Source organism: Lonchura striata, chromosome Z (assembly GCF_046129695.1).
Source record: "Lonchura striata isolate bLonStr1 chromosome Z, bLonStr1.mat, whole genome shotgun sequence".
Taxonomy (NCBI): Eukaryota; Metazoa; Chordata; class Aves; order Passeriformes; family Estrildidae; genus Lonchura; species Lonchura striata.
Genome location: NC_134642.1, coordinates 21,414,144 through 21,428,856, shown reverse-complemented (window position 1 = coordinate 21,428,856; position 14,713 = coordinate 21,414,144). Strand labels below are relative to the sequence as shown.

General features: G+C 36.5%; 1 protein-coding gene across 1 annotated transcript in view; it reads right to left on the bottom strand.

Moving 5' to 3' along the window:
* Positions 1–14,713, bottom strand: part of CCDC171 (coiled-coil domain containing 171) — a 161,251-nt gene that overhangs the window by 15,019 nt on the left and 131,519 nt on the right. The window contains exon 24 of the mRNA XM_077790231.1: positions 7,682–7,832. Within this exon, the coding sequence (XP_077646357.1) occupies positions 7,682–7,832 (151 nt within the window). The remainder of the gene's footprint in view (positions 1–7,681; positions 7,833–14,713) is intronic.

Sequence of the window (14,713 nt, the reverse complement as noted above, 5' to 3'; positions counted from 1 at the left end):
ACTATTACTTGCTCTCATTGGGCATGCTTCATTCAGGAATGTTTACGCAGCAGTGCTGCTGCAGAATACAACTCTCTGACTAGTACAATACAGCAGTCTTGTGCTTCTTCCATGTGCCAAGTGGAAGACAGCCCCAAAACTCAGACTATCAACTACTTCTGTGATATGATTAACAGTCTGGGACATTGTCATACCTGCTTCAACAGCTACAGTGCCTTGGTTTTTTTTTGGAGCACAGCTACATTCGTAACTGTAACGTAAACTTTCAACCCCAGAGGCCACTGTAAAACTATCAATATGAAGGCACCAGTCACTGGGGTCTGATTACATTTGGTTCTGCACTTTAATTACATATGGATTCTATTAACTGAACCTTTTGCCTTATAGTCAACATTTTAATCAAATTACTATAATTTTCAAATATAACAGTCTGACAAGTTTAAAGTTCACGTACCTAGAATATTGAGTATCAAAAATTTTTTGCATAGAAAAGGAAGCATTTTTTACAAAATACCAAACGTTGATTACTGTAACTGCATTTTACAACATTACACTAAGTTGCAAAATGTGATTTATAATATAAGTTGTTGTTGTTGTTGTTAGTAGTAGTAGCATTAATATTATTCTAAACTATATAATTTATACTGTTGGTTTCAACTGTTACTTGTGTAAGCAATACCAAGTGACCAAGGGATCATTTGCATCAGGATATGTGCATTCCTTGACTACATAGTAAGGCTGGCAAGATGTTATAGATGAGTAATGGCATTATTGCCCCTCACAATTAAGAGATTAATATTGTGTGTATGGTAAGAGAAGCTTTACTGATGTATAGTTATGTTATTGTGGTTTGTTGTTTGTTCTCCCTATAGTGCCCTTTCACACCCTCTGTCTTGCTGGAACTGGACAGCCTGACTTGTGCGGAACACTTGGAGAGAAGGTGTGTACTTGAGCCCTTGCATGGGACAGTTGATGGGGAAATGGGGAAAGAAGGGCATGGCATGACAACACCTGACCTGCAATCAAGTTACAAGAAAGTCTCCACCAATGGACAGCGAAGAGCTGACTGACAGACTTTAGGAGGGGTCAGCATTGTCTGATGCAACCCCCAGGGGCATAAAAGGTGAAGCACCCATTTTTATGGACGACTTCGTGGCAGATGATTATCAGCTCCCAGCATGCTGTCCTTTCTCCTTATTCAGTCCTTTGCTGTATTTTGTTAAGGTTTAATAAACCTTTGAAAGTAAGAGTTGTTTCTCACAAAGTGATGCCAAATTACCTAAAGTCAGGAAAGAAATGCAAATATTTCAATAAAAATAGAATTTCAGGAAGATATTACTAGTGGATCCAGCTTTACAGAGACATTAAACTTAGTAAATCTTATGAACAGTTTTCTATTTTCACTTTTCTGATATTTCCACGCTTTTATGTCTATGACCATCTCAATAGTCAGGCAATTTTCCTTGTAGGCCTATCATATTTTTCTTCACTTACTATCACTTCAGGAATAGTCACATGTTCCACAGCAACTAAACACTGGGAAGTAATAATACTGAGTGAAATTATAATTATTGAGGACCATATTTACTGAATTCTGCCCAAGACTATTTCCAGGAAAACACATCAGCTCAGAGAGTAACAGTAAAAATAGCAAGTCTAATTACTTTTTGTAAGGCAATTTAAGAACCAGTATCTCCAAATCTTTCACAAAACAAATTCAAATGTGTGTAGGACTATGTGAGATAGTGAAAAAGCCAAGGAGACTGTGTTGGTGACACCAAGGTCAGAGCAGAAGGAGGGGAGGAAGTGCTCAGGCACCAGAGCTGAGATTCCTTATCAGGCCGTGGTGAGACCATGGTGAAGCAGCTCTGCCCCCACAGCCTGTGGGGATCCATGGGAGATGCAGAGATCCACCCACAGCCCACGGGGATCCATGGGAGATGCAGAGATCCACCCACAGCCCATGGGGATCCACAGGGGATGCAGAGATTCACTCACAGCCCACGGGGATCCACAGGGGATGCAGAGATCCACCCACAGCCCACGGAGATCCATGGGAGATGCAGAGATCCACCCACAGCCCACGGGGATCCACAGGGGACGCAGAGATCCATCCACAGCCCATGGGGATCCGCAGGGGATGCAGTGATCCACCCCACAGCCCACGGAGATCCATGGGAGATGCAGAGATCCACCCACAGCCCACGGGGATCCATGGGAGATGCAGAGATCTACCCACAGCCCACAGGGATCCACAGGGGCTGCAGAGATCCACCCACAGCTCGTGGGGATCCACAGGGGATGCAGAGATCCACCCACAGCCCACGGGGATCCACAGGGGATGCAGAGATCCACCCACAGCCCATAGGAGAGGTGCCCATGCTGGTGTGAGTGGATGTCTGGAGGAGGCTGTGAGCCAGTGGGAGACCTGGAGGAGAGGGAGGGCCCTGCTTCCAGGCTGGAGCAGCCTGTCCTAGCAGGATTACACCTGTGAATGGTGCATGCCACAGCAGTTTTGGGAGGAATGTGTACTTGTGGGAGGTACGCACGTTGCAGCAGCTTTGGAAGTGCTGCTGCTTGTGAGGCTGGAGTCATGTTGGAGAAGTTCATGGAAGTTCCTCTCCTGTAGGAGGAACCCCATGGTGCAGCTCCCTCAGCAGTGGAAGATCCTGGGTGACAAACTAACCAAACCCCATGCCCTGTCTCCCTGCCCTGTTGGTGGGAAGGAGGGAGGTGTGGGGGAAGAAAATGTATTTTTAAGTGCTTATTTTACTTCTTACTATCCTCCTCTGACTCTGTTAATAATAAATTCATGTTTTACCTTTAAGTTGAGCCTGTTTTGCCCCTAGAGTGTTTTCTCCCAGTCCTTATCTCAACTCATGAAGCCTTCATTAAATTTTTCTCTCCTTCGCCCAGCTGCAGTAGGGGAGAGTAAGTGACAGACTTTTGTGGGTGCCTGGCATTGAGCCAGTGTCAAACTACAACAGAGAGTTTTCATTCAGGACACACCTGCTTCTTGCAACATCTGGGAAGAATTCCCCTAGCTATATTAGAGATATGGCTCTGGCCCATGAAAGACACCCTCTGACATTTAACATGACACTGATAAATACCTTTCCCTTATGCTTCAAGAGAACAGGTAAATAGTTAGGATTTTTGCTTTGTTGTTCCATCCTCAAAATTCTAAATTTAGGACAATGCATCCCTGTTAGATGCAGGGTTTTGCTATAACAGATTGAACAAATTGAACTGGTGACAAGGAAACAAAGTATATGAAGGAAGGACTTGTAAAATCACTGCCCCAATCAGCCTGGTTAAGTAGGGAGAAAATGTCAGGGAAATAGTTAGCTGGTAAGTGTGAGTTTTAAATATGTTTTTCTCTCTACCCCCTATAAACAGGGTAGATCATGAGAACTCAGCGCTGACTGCTTTGAGTAGAGAGGAAAGTGTACATCTTGCTTAATGCAGTTTTACAACAGAGAAGTATGAAACTATATGTCGATCACTAGAATCTCAAGAACAAATACATACTATTCATGCAAAAAATCATTCAGATTGCTTTTCTCACCTCTACAAAAGGCATCATTTCTGTATTTTCAATATTTTAAGTGATACTACTAGACATTTCCAGACAAAGGATAGACACAAACACAACTGTGGTGAAAAAGGTATGACACAAAAATATACCCATATTAAACCATCGAGAGACTTTACTTTCATCTCAGCTGGGAGAAGCATCAAAAGACAGCATTTGTTTTCACAGTTAGAGAATTATGCTACATTTACAGAACTCTTTTACTTCACCCCTCTCATCCATCTGAAATTCACTTTCTCCCCCTTTCAGATAAAGTTGTCTTTTTGGGTCCCCCAGTTTCCATTTCTCCAGTACACACAAAGATTTTCTCTCTTCAGAATCTTTAGAATGTATTTTCCTCTTCATTTTTATTCTCCTTTGATTCTGAGGTGAAAACAGAAAAAGGAAGGAGTATCACCAGATAAGCGCACATGCAAGTTCAGAAAAGCACCTGATAAGAAGCACTTGTCGTAACAAAAATGATTTCTTTTGTCTACCAGAACTGATACCAGATTATTTTACATTCTTAAACTTCTGACACAAGTACTGAAATCAGGTATAAAATCTCAGAGCTAGAAGCTACAAGAGCACTTTCTGAAAATATTTTATAATGAACTGAATTCTGTTCACTGTTCCTGCTATATATTCAGTCACCCTGGAAAAGAGAGTGTCACTGCATCCACGCCCTGCATCACTGCACACATGTGCAGCAAAGACCCCTTGGACACCATGGGTTCACATACTTGCCATGTGACTAAATATGATGACACTTTGCCATGCAGCACCCACTAAGAAACTGCTTATGACTACACTACTGCACAATAAAGCCCTTCTAAGCTCTCAGTTCAAGGTCTACTTATTACTGCAACTCTGAATGAATGTGCAAGTATAATAATAAACTAATGTATCTGAAGAAAAATAAAATTAATAAAAGCAGCAAAAATCAGCATAGTCCAGTTCATGATGTTTATATTACTGGATGTTGCCGAACAAGAAACAGACAGGAAGGACTATTACAAAATGTCGATATTTTCCTAACAGAAGAAAAAAAAAAAAAAAAAGACATTTTAGAAATGTAAGGGAAATTTTAGAACCATTTGGTAAAAAAAAAAAACCAGAAGAAGTTAAAAAAACTGAAAGCAGCCAACCAAGAACTCTCCCAGCCAACAGAAAAGAGATACAGGAATAGAGAACAATAGAAAAAGGAGGGGGGAAGGGGACGAAGGAGGAAGGGAGAGGGAGCAGAATGAAGGATAGAAGAAGAAAGGAAGATAGAAAATCTAAGTTGTTTTTCAGCCATACTGAATTTTAAAGAGTTGCAGGATTTAAAAATGTACAGGGCCTTTCTCTCCACAGAGTAAGAATCATCATAGACAAGTAGGACAGATAGCTAGCTGGGCACTAATGAAGACTACAGAGACATTATGCCACTGACTTCATTTCTCCCTACATAATTCTCTTCTCTATAAGCAGTGTTTCCAGTGTTCATCTCGCCTCTGTCCATCATAATCATATCCCTTCTTGTTGGCATTAGCATGACCACACATAACAATCTCAGAATCTAAACTCTATTGACTAGAAAGAAAGTGCTTGGACTAGAAATGGACTGCAGGATGGAGATGGCAATTTAGTGTCTGAGAATTTGCTTCATTACAGTAAGTTTTGTTTTTAAAATTATTAGCAAAACGCAAAGCAGCAGAAGAGAGAAGTGGTGTGAATAGAAAGGTAATATATTTGTGAAATTTCAGTAGAAACAAGTCAATTAGGAAAGCAATATCATGAAAACATGGAAAATATCAATACTCATGAATGGACCAAACTTGTGTGCTATGCAAGGCAGGGCAAGATCCTTAAGCAACTAGCATAAAAGACACCAAGAAACAGCCACAACATGTGAAATAAACCCCAATTTGATAAGGTAAGAGTCCATACATGATATATAACTGGAAGACTTAAAAATGTATTTCAGCATTGAGCAGCCGTTACTGTTCAGGAAGCACAAACATATATCATATGAAGGCCTACAGCCAATACAGTCCAAGTGCTGTGTTTGTTGCCTCCATGTAAAATTTTGTCTGCAATGGATATATGATTGAAGACAGTGAATTAAAACCAACAAAGTTTATTTAATTTTAAAACCAAATATGTACACAAGAAGTCATTGCTCCTTTTCATTTTAAATAAGCAAAAAAAAAAATAAAAAATCTGTTCTGCTTTTTTTACTAGAGAAAGTAATTCAGTGTAGAACCTCTTCCTCAAAATCAAACCAAAACAGTATCAACTAGAATGTTTAAAATCTAAGTCACGCTGCAAAGCTGTGATGCTGAAGTTATAAAAATTCATGCTTCATGCAACTTTTACAAATATTAGGGACAAATGTACAGAAAGCCCGGATACTACAAAATATACCATAATCACTTTTTCATTCCAACTTGAGACTCTCATTCTGAATCCTTTCACTTTTACATTAAAATTTTAAAGGATTTCATATTAATGCTTAGGCCTAGATTCAAATTAAACTTCATGTAAAGGAAGAACTAGTGTTCTCCCCAGAGGGGTAAGAGACCCCTCCACAATGCAAATAGTATCATCTTTACACTGACACTGCATGCAGATACAAACTATTTAAAAAACACAGCATTTAATCACAAACACAGGAGAGCTGGTTTTCACTGTAATGTATCAGGCCACTGCACAGCCCTTCACAGACAGGACTAGCATAATCTTTGTTAAACCCCTCTCAATGCAAATGAAAGCAAACCTTGCTGCAAGTTTGGCAGACTTCCCAATCTTTAGTAAACAAGTAGTCATCTTGATTTAAACAACAAAAACAACCATAACAGGCAAAGGAGAAGTCCAATTACATTGGGCACAGGCTCAGCAGGACACACATAAACATAGCAGAAGACATCAAAAGACTCTGGTTGGAAGAAGAAAAAAGCAATTTCAGTGAAGTCACTTTATTTCTTAGAAAGGTTGTGTAATCAGAAATAAACAAAATTTTCATTCAACAGTTGTCACTTCAAGATGTTAAAACTCAAATTCAGCACTGATAATGTAACTTATATTTGCACTAATTTCCCATTGTGCTGTTAGAAGTAGGATGAGAAATTAATGTAATTCTGTTGGACACATCCAAAAACAAAGCCACAGTCACAGCCTTTAAATATATGTTTACACCTGTGTTTGCATCATTTGTATTCTGGCAGCTCTCTTCTTACAGATCTTCTGTTTCAAAAAGAAAGACAAACAATACTCATTTTCTCTTCTGTTTCAAAAAGAAAGACAAACAATACTCATTTTCTTTATGACCATTTATTACACAAGACTAAAAGAAAATATAGTAGAAAGGGTAGAACAACAACAACAGCAACAATCACCATCAATAAAATGAACTCCAAATGAACTCCTTTATCCTCTGTGGAAAACTATGAAGAGATAGGGAGAAGTACACTGAGTATATGTAAGTTGCACATCCTCCACAGTCTCATTCTAGAGATACTTGGCTACACATTTGTGAGAATTTATGTGTCTGGCGTCCAGCCTGTATGACACAAATAAAACTGCATTTAGTAATTCCCCTAGAGAGAGATCTCAAATCTGAAGACCCACCTTATTACACTTAAACAAATCCAAGCACTTTTGTGGGCAACAATATTTTTAGACTAGAAATTATTCCTGAAATTAACTTTGTAAATTTACTGAGAAGTATTATTCATAACAACAAATGTCTAAAAATAATTCAGATCTCCTAAGAAACACTTTGATTACATGAAGCTAATAATATTCTGGTTTAATATACAACATCTCTAGATATCAAATTCTTCATGTCCAAAGTTCAACTGTTTACTATACTGGCAAAATTCACAATATATACTTGTCGAGCATGTGAACAGGTCCTTGTAGAATATACAGTAGTAAAAATTAAGCCCTGTGTTAACTTCTACCATTCTTTTTCTCTTCAGGAAAAGACACTGGTTTTATTGCTCTATTACGTTTATAGATAAATATTACTGTATTTCCCTACAGAAACAGTATAGCATGAAGCGAGATGCTGAGTAAGAAGCCACACTGAAATGATAAAAACTACTTGAAAAGCAGACTTACCATTTGTAAGGCTACTTTTATGAAGACTAGCTGTTTGGGGCCTGGACTTCAGGGCTGCAATGTGAAGCTGAAGAGATTCTGTTTCTTTCACTAATATTTCAACTCTGGAAACTGCAAGTTGGTAGACTTCCATGAAACTTTGAATCACAGCCTTTAAAAAGTAAAGTAAATGTTTAGTGCCAGACAAGATAAACTTAAATGCCAAGTAAACTACATCATTACGGAAGTTCTAATTTTTATTAACTGGAAAAATCAAACAAAAACCAGTAAACCAGGCACTTAGGCTGTAAGTAAGGACTTAACCAAAGGTATAACATAAGATTTTGTACTTCTTCAAAAATGTGAAATATTGATAGTTTTGAGGAAAAGCAAATTACTGTGCACTCCAATTACAAAGTGAACCATTTTCAAACATGCAGTATTGCATTGAACAGTTGATACTATTTTTCATTTTATTTAACTACAAAACTCAGTGAACATTCAATTTATGTTTATAAAGAATCACTAGACAATTTTAGATGATTTTTCATACTTTCAAAATGAGTCCTCCGACTTCATGTTAAGAAAATTAATTTGTCAGAAACAAAAGAAATACTTTAAAGCTACTGATCTCTGGAAGCAAATAACTGGATTACAGTATAGCTGGGAAAATATAATTGTTTTCATGTATGTAGTGTAAGAATGTCCCAGTTGTCTAATATCGATCAGACTGATAATAAAGTTAGCAGCACAAGACAGAACAAATTATTTGACATTAGTAGTAAATTTATATATTCTAAATAGTCTAATACTTTTGAGATTATTAGTCTTCTTTACAACTGGTTAATCACATTTTGTAAGTTACAGTTTTCCCCTTTGAAATGAGTCGTAGCAAGTTGCAATTGTAAAAACATACAGCAGATAAAATGAAACTGGCTCCTTAATATGTCCGTAGTACAGACTTATAAACTATAGTACCACAAACAGACATTCACTAAGGTTTTAACTGTTTTCCCTTCTTTGTTCTCAAACACACTGTTGCTTTTCAAAATAAAGGTAACCACTGAAATCAATCAGGTTATTTTATTGTGAAGTGTAGAAAATTGCCATGGCAAGTCAACAGCAATGTATCTTTTCTTAGGAGAAAAAAAAAACAAAATGCTTTAAATACTATGGTTCTAACCCTAATAGTGTATTCACACAGCTCTGTAAGCCTGCCACTGTCAGTTCTAATCTTGCTTTTAAATTTCTTTTATTTCATATTTAACACAACTAAGATGCTGCATCTATTCAAAAACAATACCAAGGAGGAATGGGGATATATCTCATGCCACATAATACTACTCGAGAGTCTTCAAATGGCAACAGCCCACATATTAAAAATCAGATATATTGAAAATTTAATGGTTTCACTGAACTAGAATGTAGAGACATTTCCTTAACTTCTTACTTTTACTTCTGCTACTACAAAGCTAACGAAGCCACTAACCTATACAGCCTCATTCTACATCTCCACAGTTATCTGAAACAGCATTTTTAAATTCCTTGCTGACCTACACATATTTAATTTATTCTCTCATTTAATGAATTTGAGAATTTTAAATCTAGGAAAAAATGTATTACAAACTTTTATTTTCACATACAAAAATTGTTTGGGTTTTTTTATAACAGATTTCTTTTTAGTCCAGAAGAAAGTAGTTTTGCAGTTACTAATGGCTCCTTACAAATGTGGAAGGTGGCATTTATGCACCTATATGTACACATTCCTTCCAGTACATCCCAACTCCTTAGCAAAGAGTGAGGGTTAGTTCAGGTCTCTCTTGCTCAGGAAAAACTTAGGACAAACATTATTTTTGGGTCTTCCAGGGGTGGCATGAACATGAAGAATACTTATTCTAAATGACATCTGGAGAAGGGAAAATATACTGGGTTTTCAGATGTGCCACTGGAAGAGACATATGATTTTAAGAAACTTATGTTAGTCACAGATTGACAGATCTGTCTTCAACAATACAAAAGTTATACTTACTGGAAAGCCTGATACACAAGGAACGGGCATAGAAACTGGCCACATGCAAGTTATAATATCTGTCACCTAATGTTAAATGTATCTGTATAGCAGTTCAGAACTTCAGTTGAGACCCCTATTTGAACTTTACAGATACAAATATATCTGCAGCTCTGGAAACAGTTCTGTGATCAAGAAAGTCAAATGACAGAATTTCCCAGAATGCAAATCTGACTCTGAAGAAATTTTTTCTACTCCTGCTAACAGGTGCTTTCTTTTGTTTTTATACATAGCACTTAGATGTATATATAGTTTTTAAGTATACATAACAATAAAATGTTTCAGAAAAACTCCTGGTTAATTTTTATAACATAAAATTTGGCATTAATACACATCTGCATGGTCTGTACCTAAGCAAGCACTTCTTGTTTTGAATGTGGTGGTAATACTGTAACATTAAAACTGGGAACAGACCATAAAACAATAAAAAATTATCTTCAGTTACACAAAAAATGTTTTGAGAACACACATCAGAAAATAACTTCTGTTCAGAAAGGTAAGACATAGTGATCCCCAGACTTATAGGAACCAATATAATTGCAACTCATTTTGAAAAGCTAAAACATTTTTAGACAGATGAGTATTGTGGGAAAGTTAGCAGGGAAAAGACTTAATTAAGGAGGCCATAGAAACAGTGGAGCTGAAGAATACTGATTTTAAACATTACTGGCCCTAGTTGCTTCTCCCTGCTTGTGCAACAGGCTTGGACCAAAGGACTATCAGAAGTCCTTTCCAACCTCAACCTAATTCAATAATTACAAAGTCATCCTAGAGATTGAATACAAATCCAGTGTTTTAAATTTACCTGGGATTGTCAATTTTAAGAGCAAAAATTGTACATAATTGCTTCACAATAAACAAAAACAAAAAAATAGATGCTGATTTTTTTTTTTTACAGCAATCTCTTTCCTTTCTTTTCACTCCACTCAATGCTTTAATGTATAGAGGGTGTCAATATTATTTATGACATCAACATCCTACATCACCTACTACTGAAATGGCAGAAGCAAATGATAGGAGTGCTTTCAATCCAAAAGTGTCTGTGAGAGGAGACCTGTGCTCCAACACTAAGACAAGATAGAGGCAGTTTCATGAAAACTTCAGATGCATGAATTCTCATGTAACAACTCACAAGATAAAATTCTCATGCTACAACTCACAAGATAAAACTATATTCTTACAGTTGGCATAGAAAAAGGATGCTTTTAGGTTGAAGTTGTTGGACTAGGAAGAAAATGTGCAAGAGTGCCCAAATTCTCTTTTCAAGCACAAGTTTCAAGGGACAGGTTATTTTAAGCCTAAATACTTCTAACAATCTCTTTTTTTACAGATACTGAACAGTAGCTGTAAAACAGTATCCCTATCCAGAAAATCCCTGAAAGGGAGAGTCTTAGGAGTCCCTAAGACTTTAACTGTCTTTGAGTGCAAAATCAGAATTTCTTTTAAAAAATCAAATATTAGTCATATCATAAGGGAACTATTTTAAACTTTAGATCTTTACTAAATAAGAAACAAGGCCTCTGAAGATTTTGAGTGGTAGAAAGCCTTTATGACCTCCTTAGAAATGTCTCATCTATAATATGAGGGTATGCATAAAAAGTTTCGGCTTTGGCTACATATTGGTGAAGATGAGAAACCAAAGTTGAGAGAAAAATAAAATTAACTAAGCTGATGCTCTTTATAAACTACAAACCAGTGAACATCAGAGCAAAAGAAAAAAAAAGCATTTAAGCCATGCTTTCTTTCTCCATATTAATCTTTAAAAGGACTGAGAACACTTAAGCTTAGAAGAGTTCTCCAGGGGAAATGTAAACCCATTTTTTATAACATTCCATACATGCACTTTTGAATAACCAGTCTTTGTCTAGTTTTGTACACCATTTCTACAACCAGTAATTTTCAGGTGGATCGTGCTATAGATGCCATAAAACTGCATTTGCAAGTATTACTGCCTGTAAATCTACAAGACTGAAAGCATTCACTCTGCAGGAGTACTTTATTTAAAGTGAAAAATGGCTAATACTGGAAAATTACATAACAATCTTCAAGAAATTTGAAACAAAAAAGAAAACCAATCTTTTAAAAAATTAATTTCTGAAATTCAAAGGTTATTCAAACTTTAGGTGTTCTCACTGTAGTAGAAACATACAAGAAATACACAGATCAGCATATGCAAATTAGCAGAATACCTCTCATCAAAGTGTTAATGTATATATCATACATTATAAAAAAGGCCTTTTAAATTTCCACTGGAAACATCATACATGTTGTCTCCCTTGTGCTTAGTATTTGGCCATGGAGGACAGACTTAAAAAATTATTTGGACTATGAGTTACAAATTGTAGTGAATGAAAACTTCCATATAAACTTTTACACTATTCTAAAGTTACAAATAAAATACAAACTTATTAAAAATCAGTTTCTTTATTTTCATATCAATGCTATTATATTATCTCAGGACTTTCTTGTCATGCTGTTATCATAGAACCTCACCTCATGTTTGCAAGAAATAAACCTAAATGAAAGTTTATTATGCTCAAATGATGCTTATTAGAGGGTACCAAAAAGATTAAAAGCCTGACAATATAAGCATTGACTTTGTAACATCAGATGGAGTACTCAGAATAACAAGACCGTCTACTTTATACAGCATACTTAATTTAAATACCAGAGATGTACATGAAAGCTGAAATTCATGTTTGACTGTTTGGTTCTTCCTTCGGGAATTCTTCAACTAAACACAGTGTTAGCACGTAGCAAATTACCCCAGGACTACGTATACAAAAAGATAAAAAAGAACAAGAGAAGGAATAATGAATGAACTTCAGAAGAATGAAAGATTAACACTGGTTAACTAAATTAATATACTGCTTACACAAGAATCTGAAAAGACTGAGAATTTCATTCCTGGTTCAGAGTTTGGCTGAAGTGGAATTTAGGCAAAAACAACTGGTGTGAAAGCAAAACTCCATGGAGTGGGGCTCTGTAGGCCTGTCATTACTGCCTTGCTTTGAACTAACACAAATAAGATTCATTAAAATGAGTCCATCATTAAAATGAGTCCATCAATTACTTTTTGTTTTCAGAAACTAGATTTCAGGATAGTTATTATATCTTTAAAAGAGCTATATTTTGAGAAGAAATTATTTCAATGAATTTTCCCCATACATTGGGGCATTTGAAAACCCATCGTGGCTGCCTTGACCCATAGTCCAAAATGTCTAGGGGCATCAGTAAAGGATATAAATACACCAGCTTCTCTGGCATAGGAGAAAAAAACCTCAAGGGAAACTACATTCAGCAAAATTGCACTTTTGCAGCTGTTTGGCACTTCTTTAATGATCTATTCTCCTTGTATCTCATTTCAACACTAAACTTTTTGTTCAGTTCCATTCAAGCGTGGCATGCACAATTTAAATGTGCCAAAAAGCAGGTCAGTTTTGTTACAACTTTTTTTTTCCCCCAACAAAAGCTGACTCAGTGCCACACACGGGGCCTAACTCTATCCCCTTTGCTTCAATAACAATTACTTTACCCTGTAGGTCTCAGCAGATAGCCCAAGGGAATGAAGCTCTAAATAAAAGGCTAGATTCTCTGCAAGAGGTAATGACATGACTTCCTACAAGAAAATTGAAAAGGGAGCATTGAAATTGACAGCGACAGAAGAGAAAGTGCTTCTACTGGAAACCACAGTGGATGGGCATAACAACAATTACCATGAAAATTATTACAATGTGTAAGACTTTCAGAAATTACCTCAATCTTTTAGAAACTGATAAATTAAGACAAATGTGTTTAGTTGGTATGACCATGCAGAAAGCATCCTGAGAATTTTATAGCAAAGGAGCTAGCTATGTGCAGCCTTGACTATTTAGAAATAGCTCTGGACTATGCAAGAAAATAGTCTCTTAAAAAAAAATAAGAAATACCAGTTTTTATAGGCCAGTAATGTTTCTATGCAAAGACCATTTTCACTCTCTATTCACAAAGTCAAGCACAGTTGCATGCAAAATGTAAGGGAGAAACAGTTCCTGCCCCAAAGAATTTGTAGTTTAAGCTACAAATGGGGAAAATACTACCACTACATTTGCTGTTACCACTCTTCCCATCCTCTTACAGTTTTTATTCAAAATTCACTTAAGTTTGTGAGGAAAGGTTAGAATTTTTCAAGTAAGTGGTTTTAGTGAGAAAGAAATAGAAACTGAAAGAAGTTTCAGGCTGGTATCCTGTCTTCTCTTCAGTGAACATCAGCTTCTTTTGCAGTGTATATTCTAGACAGGGATGAAAGAGAGAGAGAGGAGTAGTCCCTGACACCACTATAAAGCCTACATTTAGGTGAGCATGAAAATCTACCTAATACAAGTATAATGCATTACCACTGACAAGAAGAACCAAACAGCAAACGTCACTACTGAAAGGTCAGGATGCAGTCTTACTACAAACCATGATGGTATCCCATCACATATTCAGTCTTGAGGAGAAGAAGAGAGCAAAACTTCTCTTCAAAATTCAGGTGAAATGTCCAGTGAAGTACAAGTTTTCTGAATCTTGATGGTATTGCTTTTGGCCTATTGAAGTGACATATTGGAACCAGAAAAGAACACACCAATGTTGAAGTACAGAATTCTGTTTTCCACAATCGAATATATGTTACTAAAATAAATTTTAAAAAAGCATAGTCTTTCTCATTTTCTCATTCCTTAAAGTGACATATTATTCCTTATATCTTACATATCGATATCTTATATAAACAAAACAATTTTTATAAATAAATATTATCTAAACACTAAGTCTTAATTGCCTAAAATCTATTCATTTACTATAGGTGAATGTGTAGGAGAACATTTCAAGGAGGGGAGAGAAGCAGACGTCAAACTATCAGATTACAAAGTAGAAAAATCTAAAACAACTTTACATGGAATACAATTCATTCAGGAGCAGGAGGTGGAGCTTCCTTGTTCCTGAGTGACTCATTATAAGAGGAC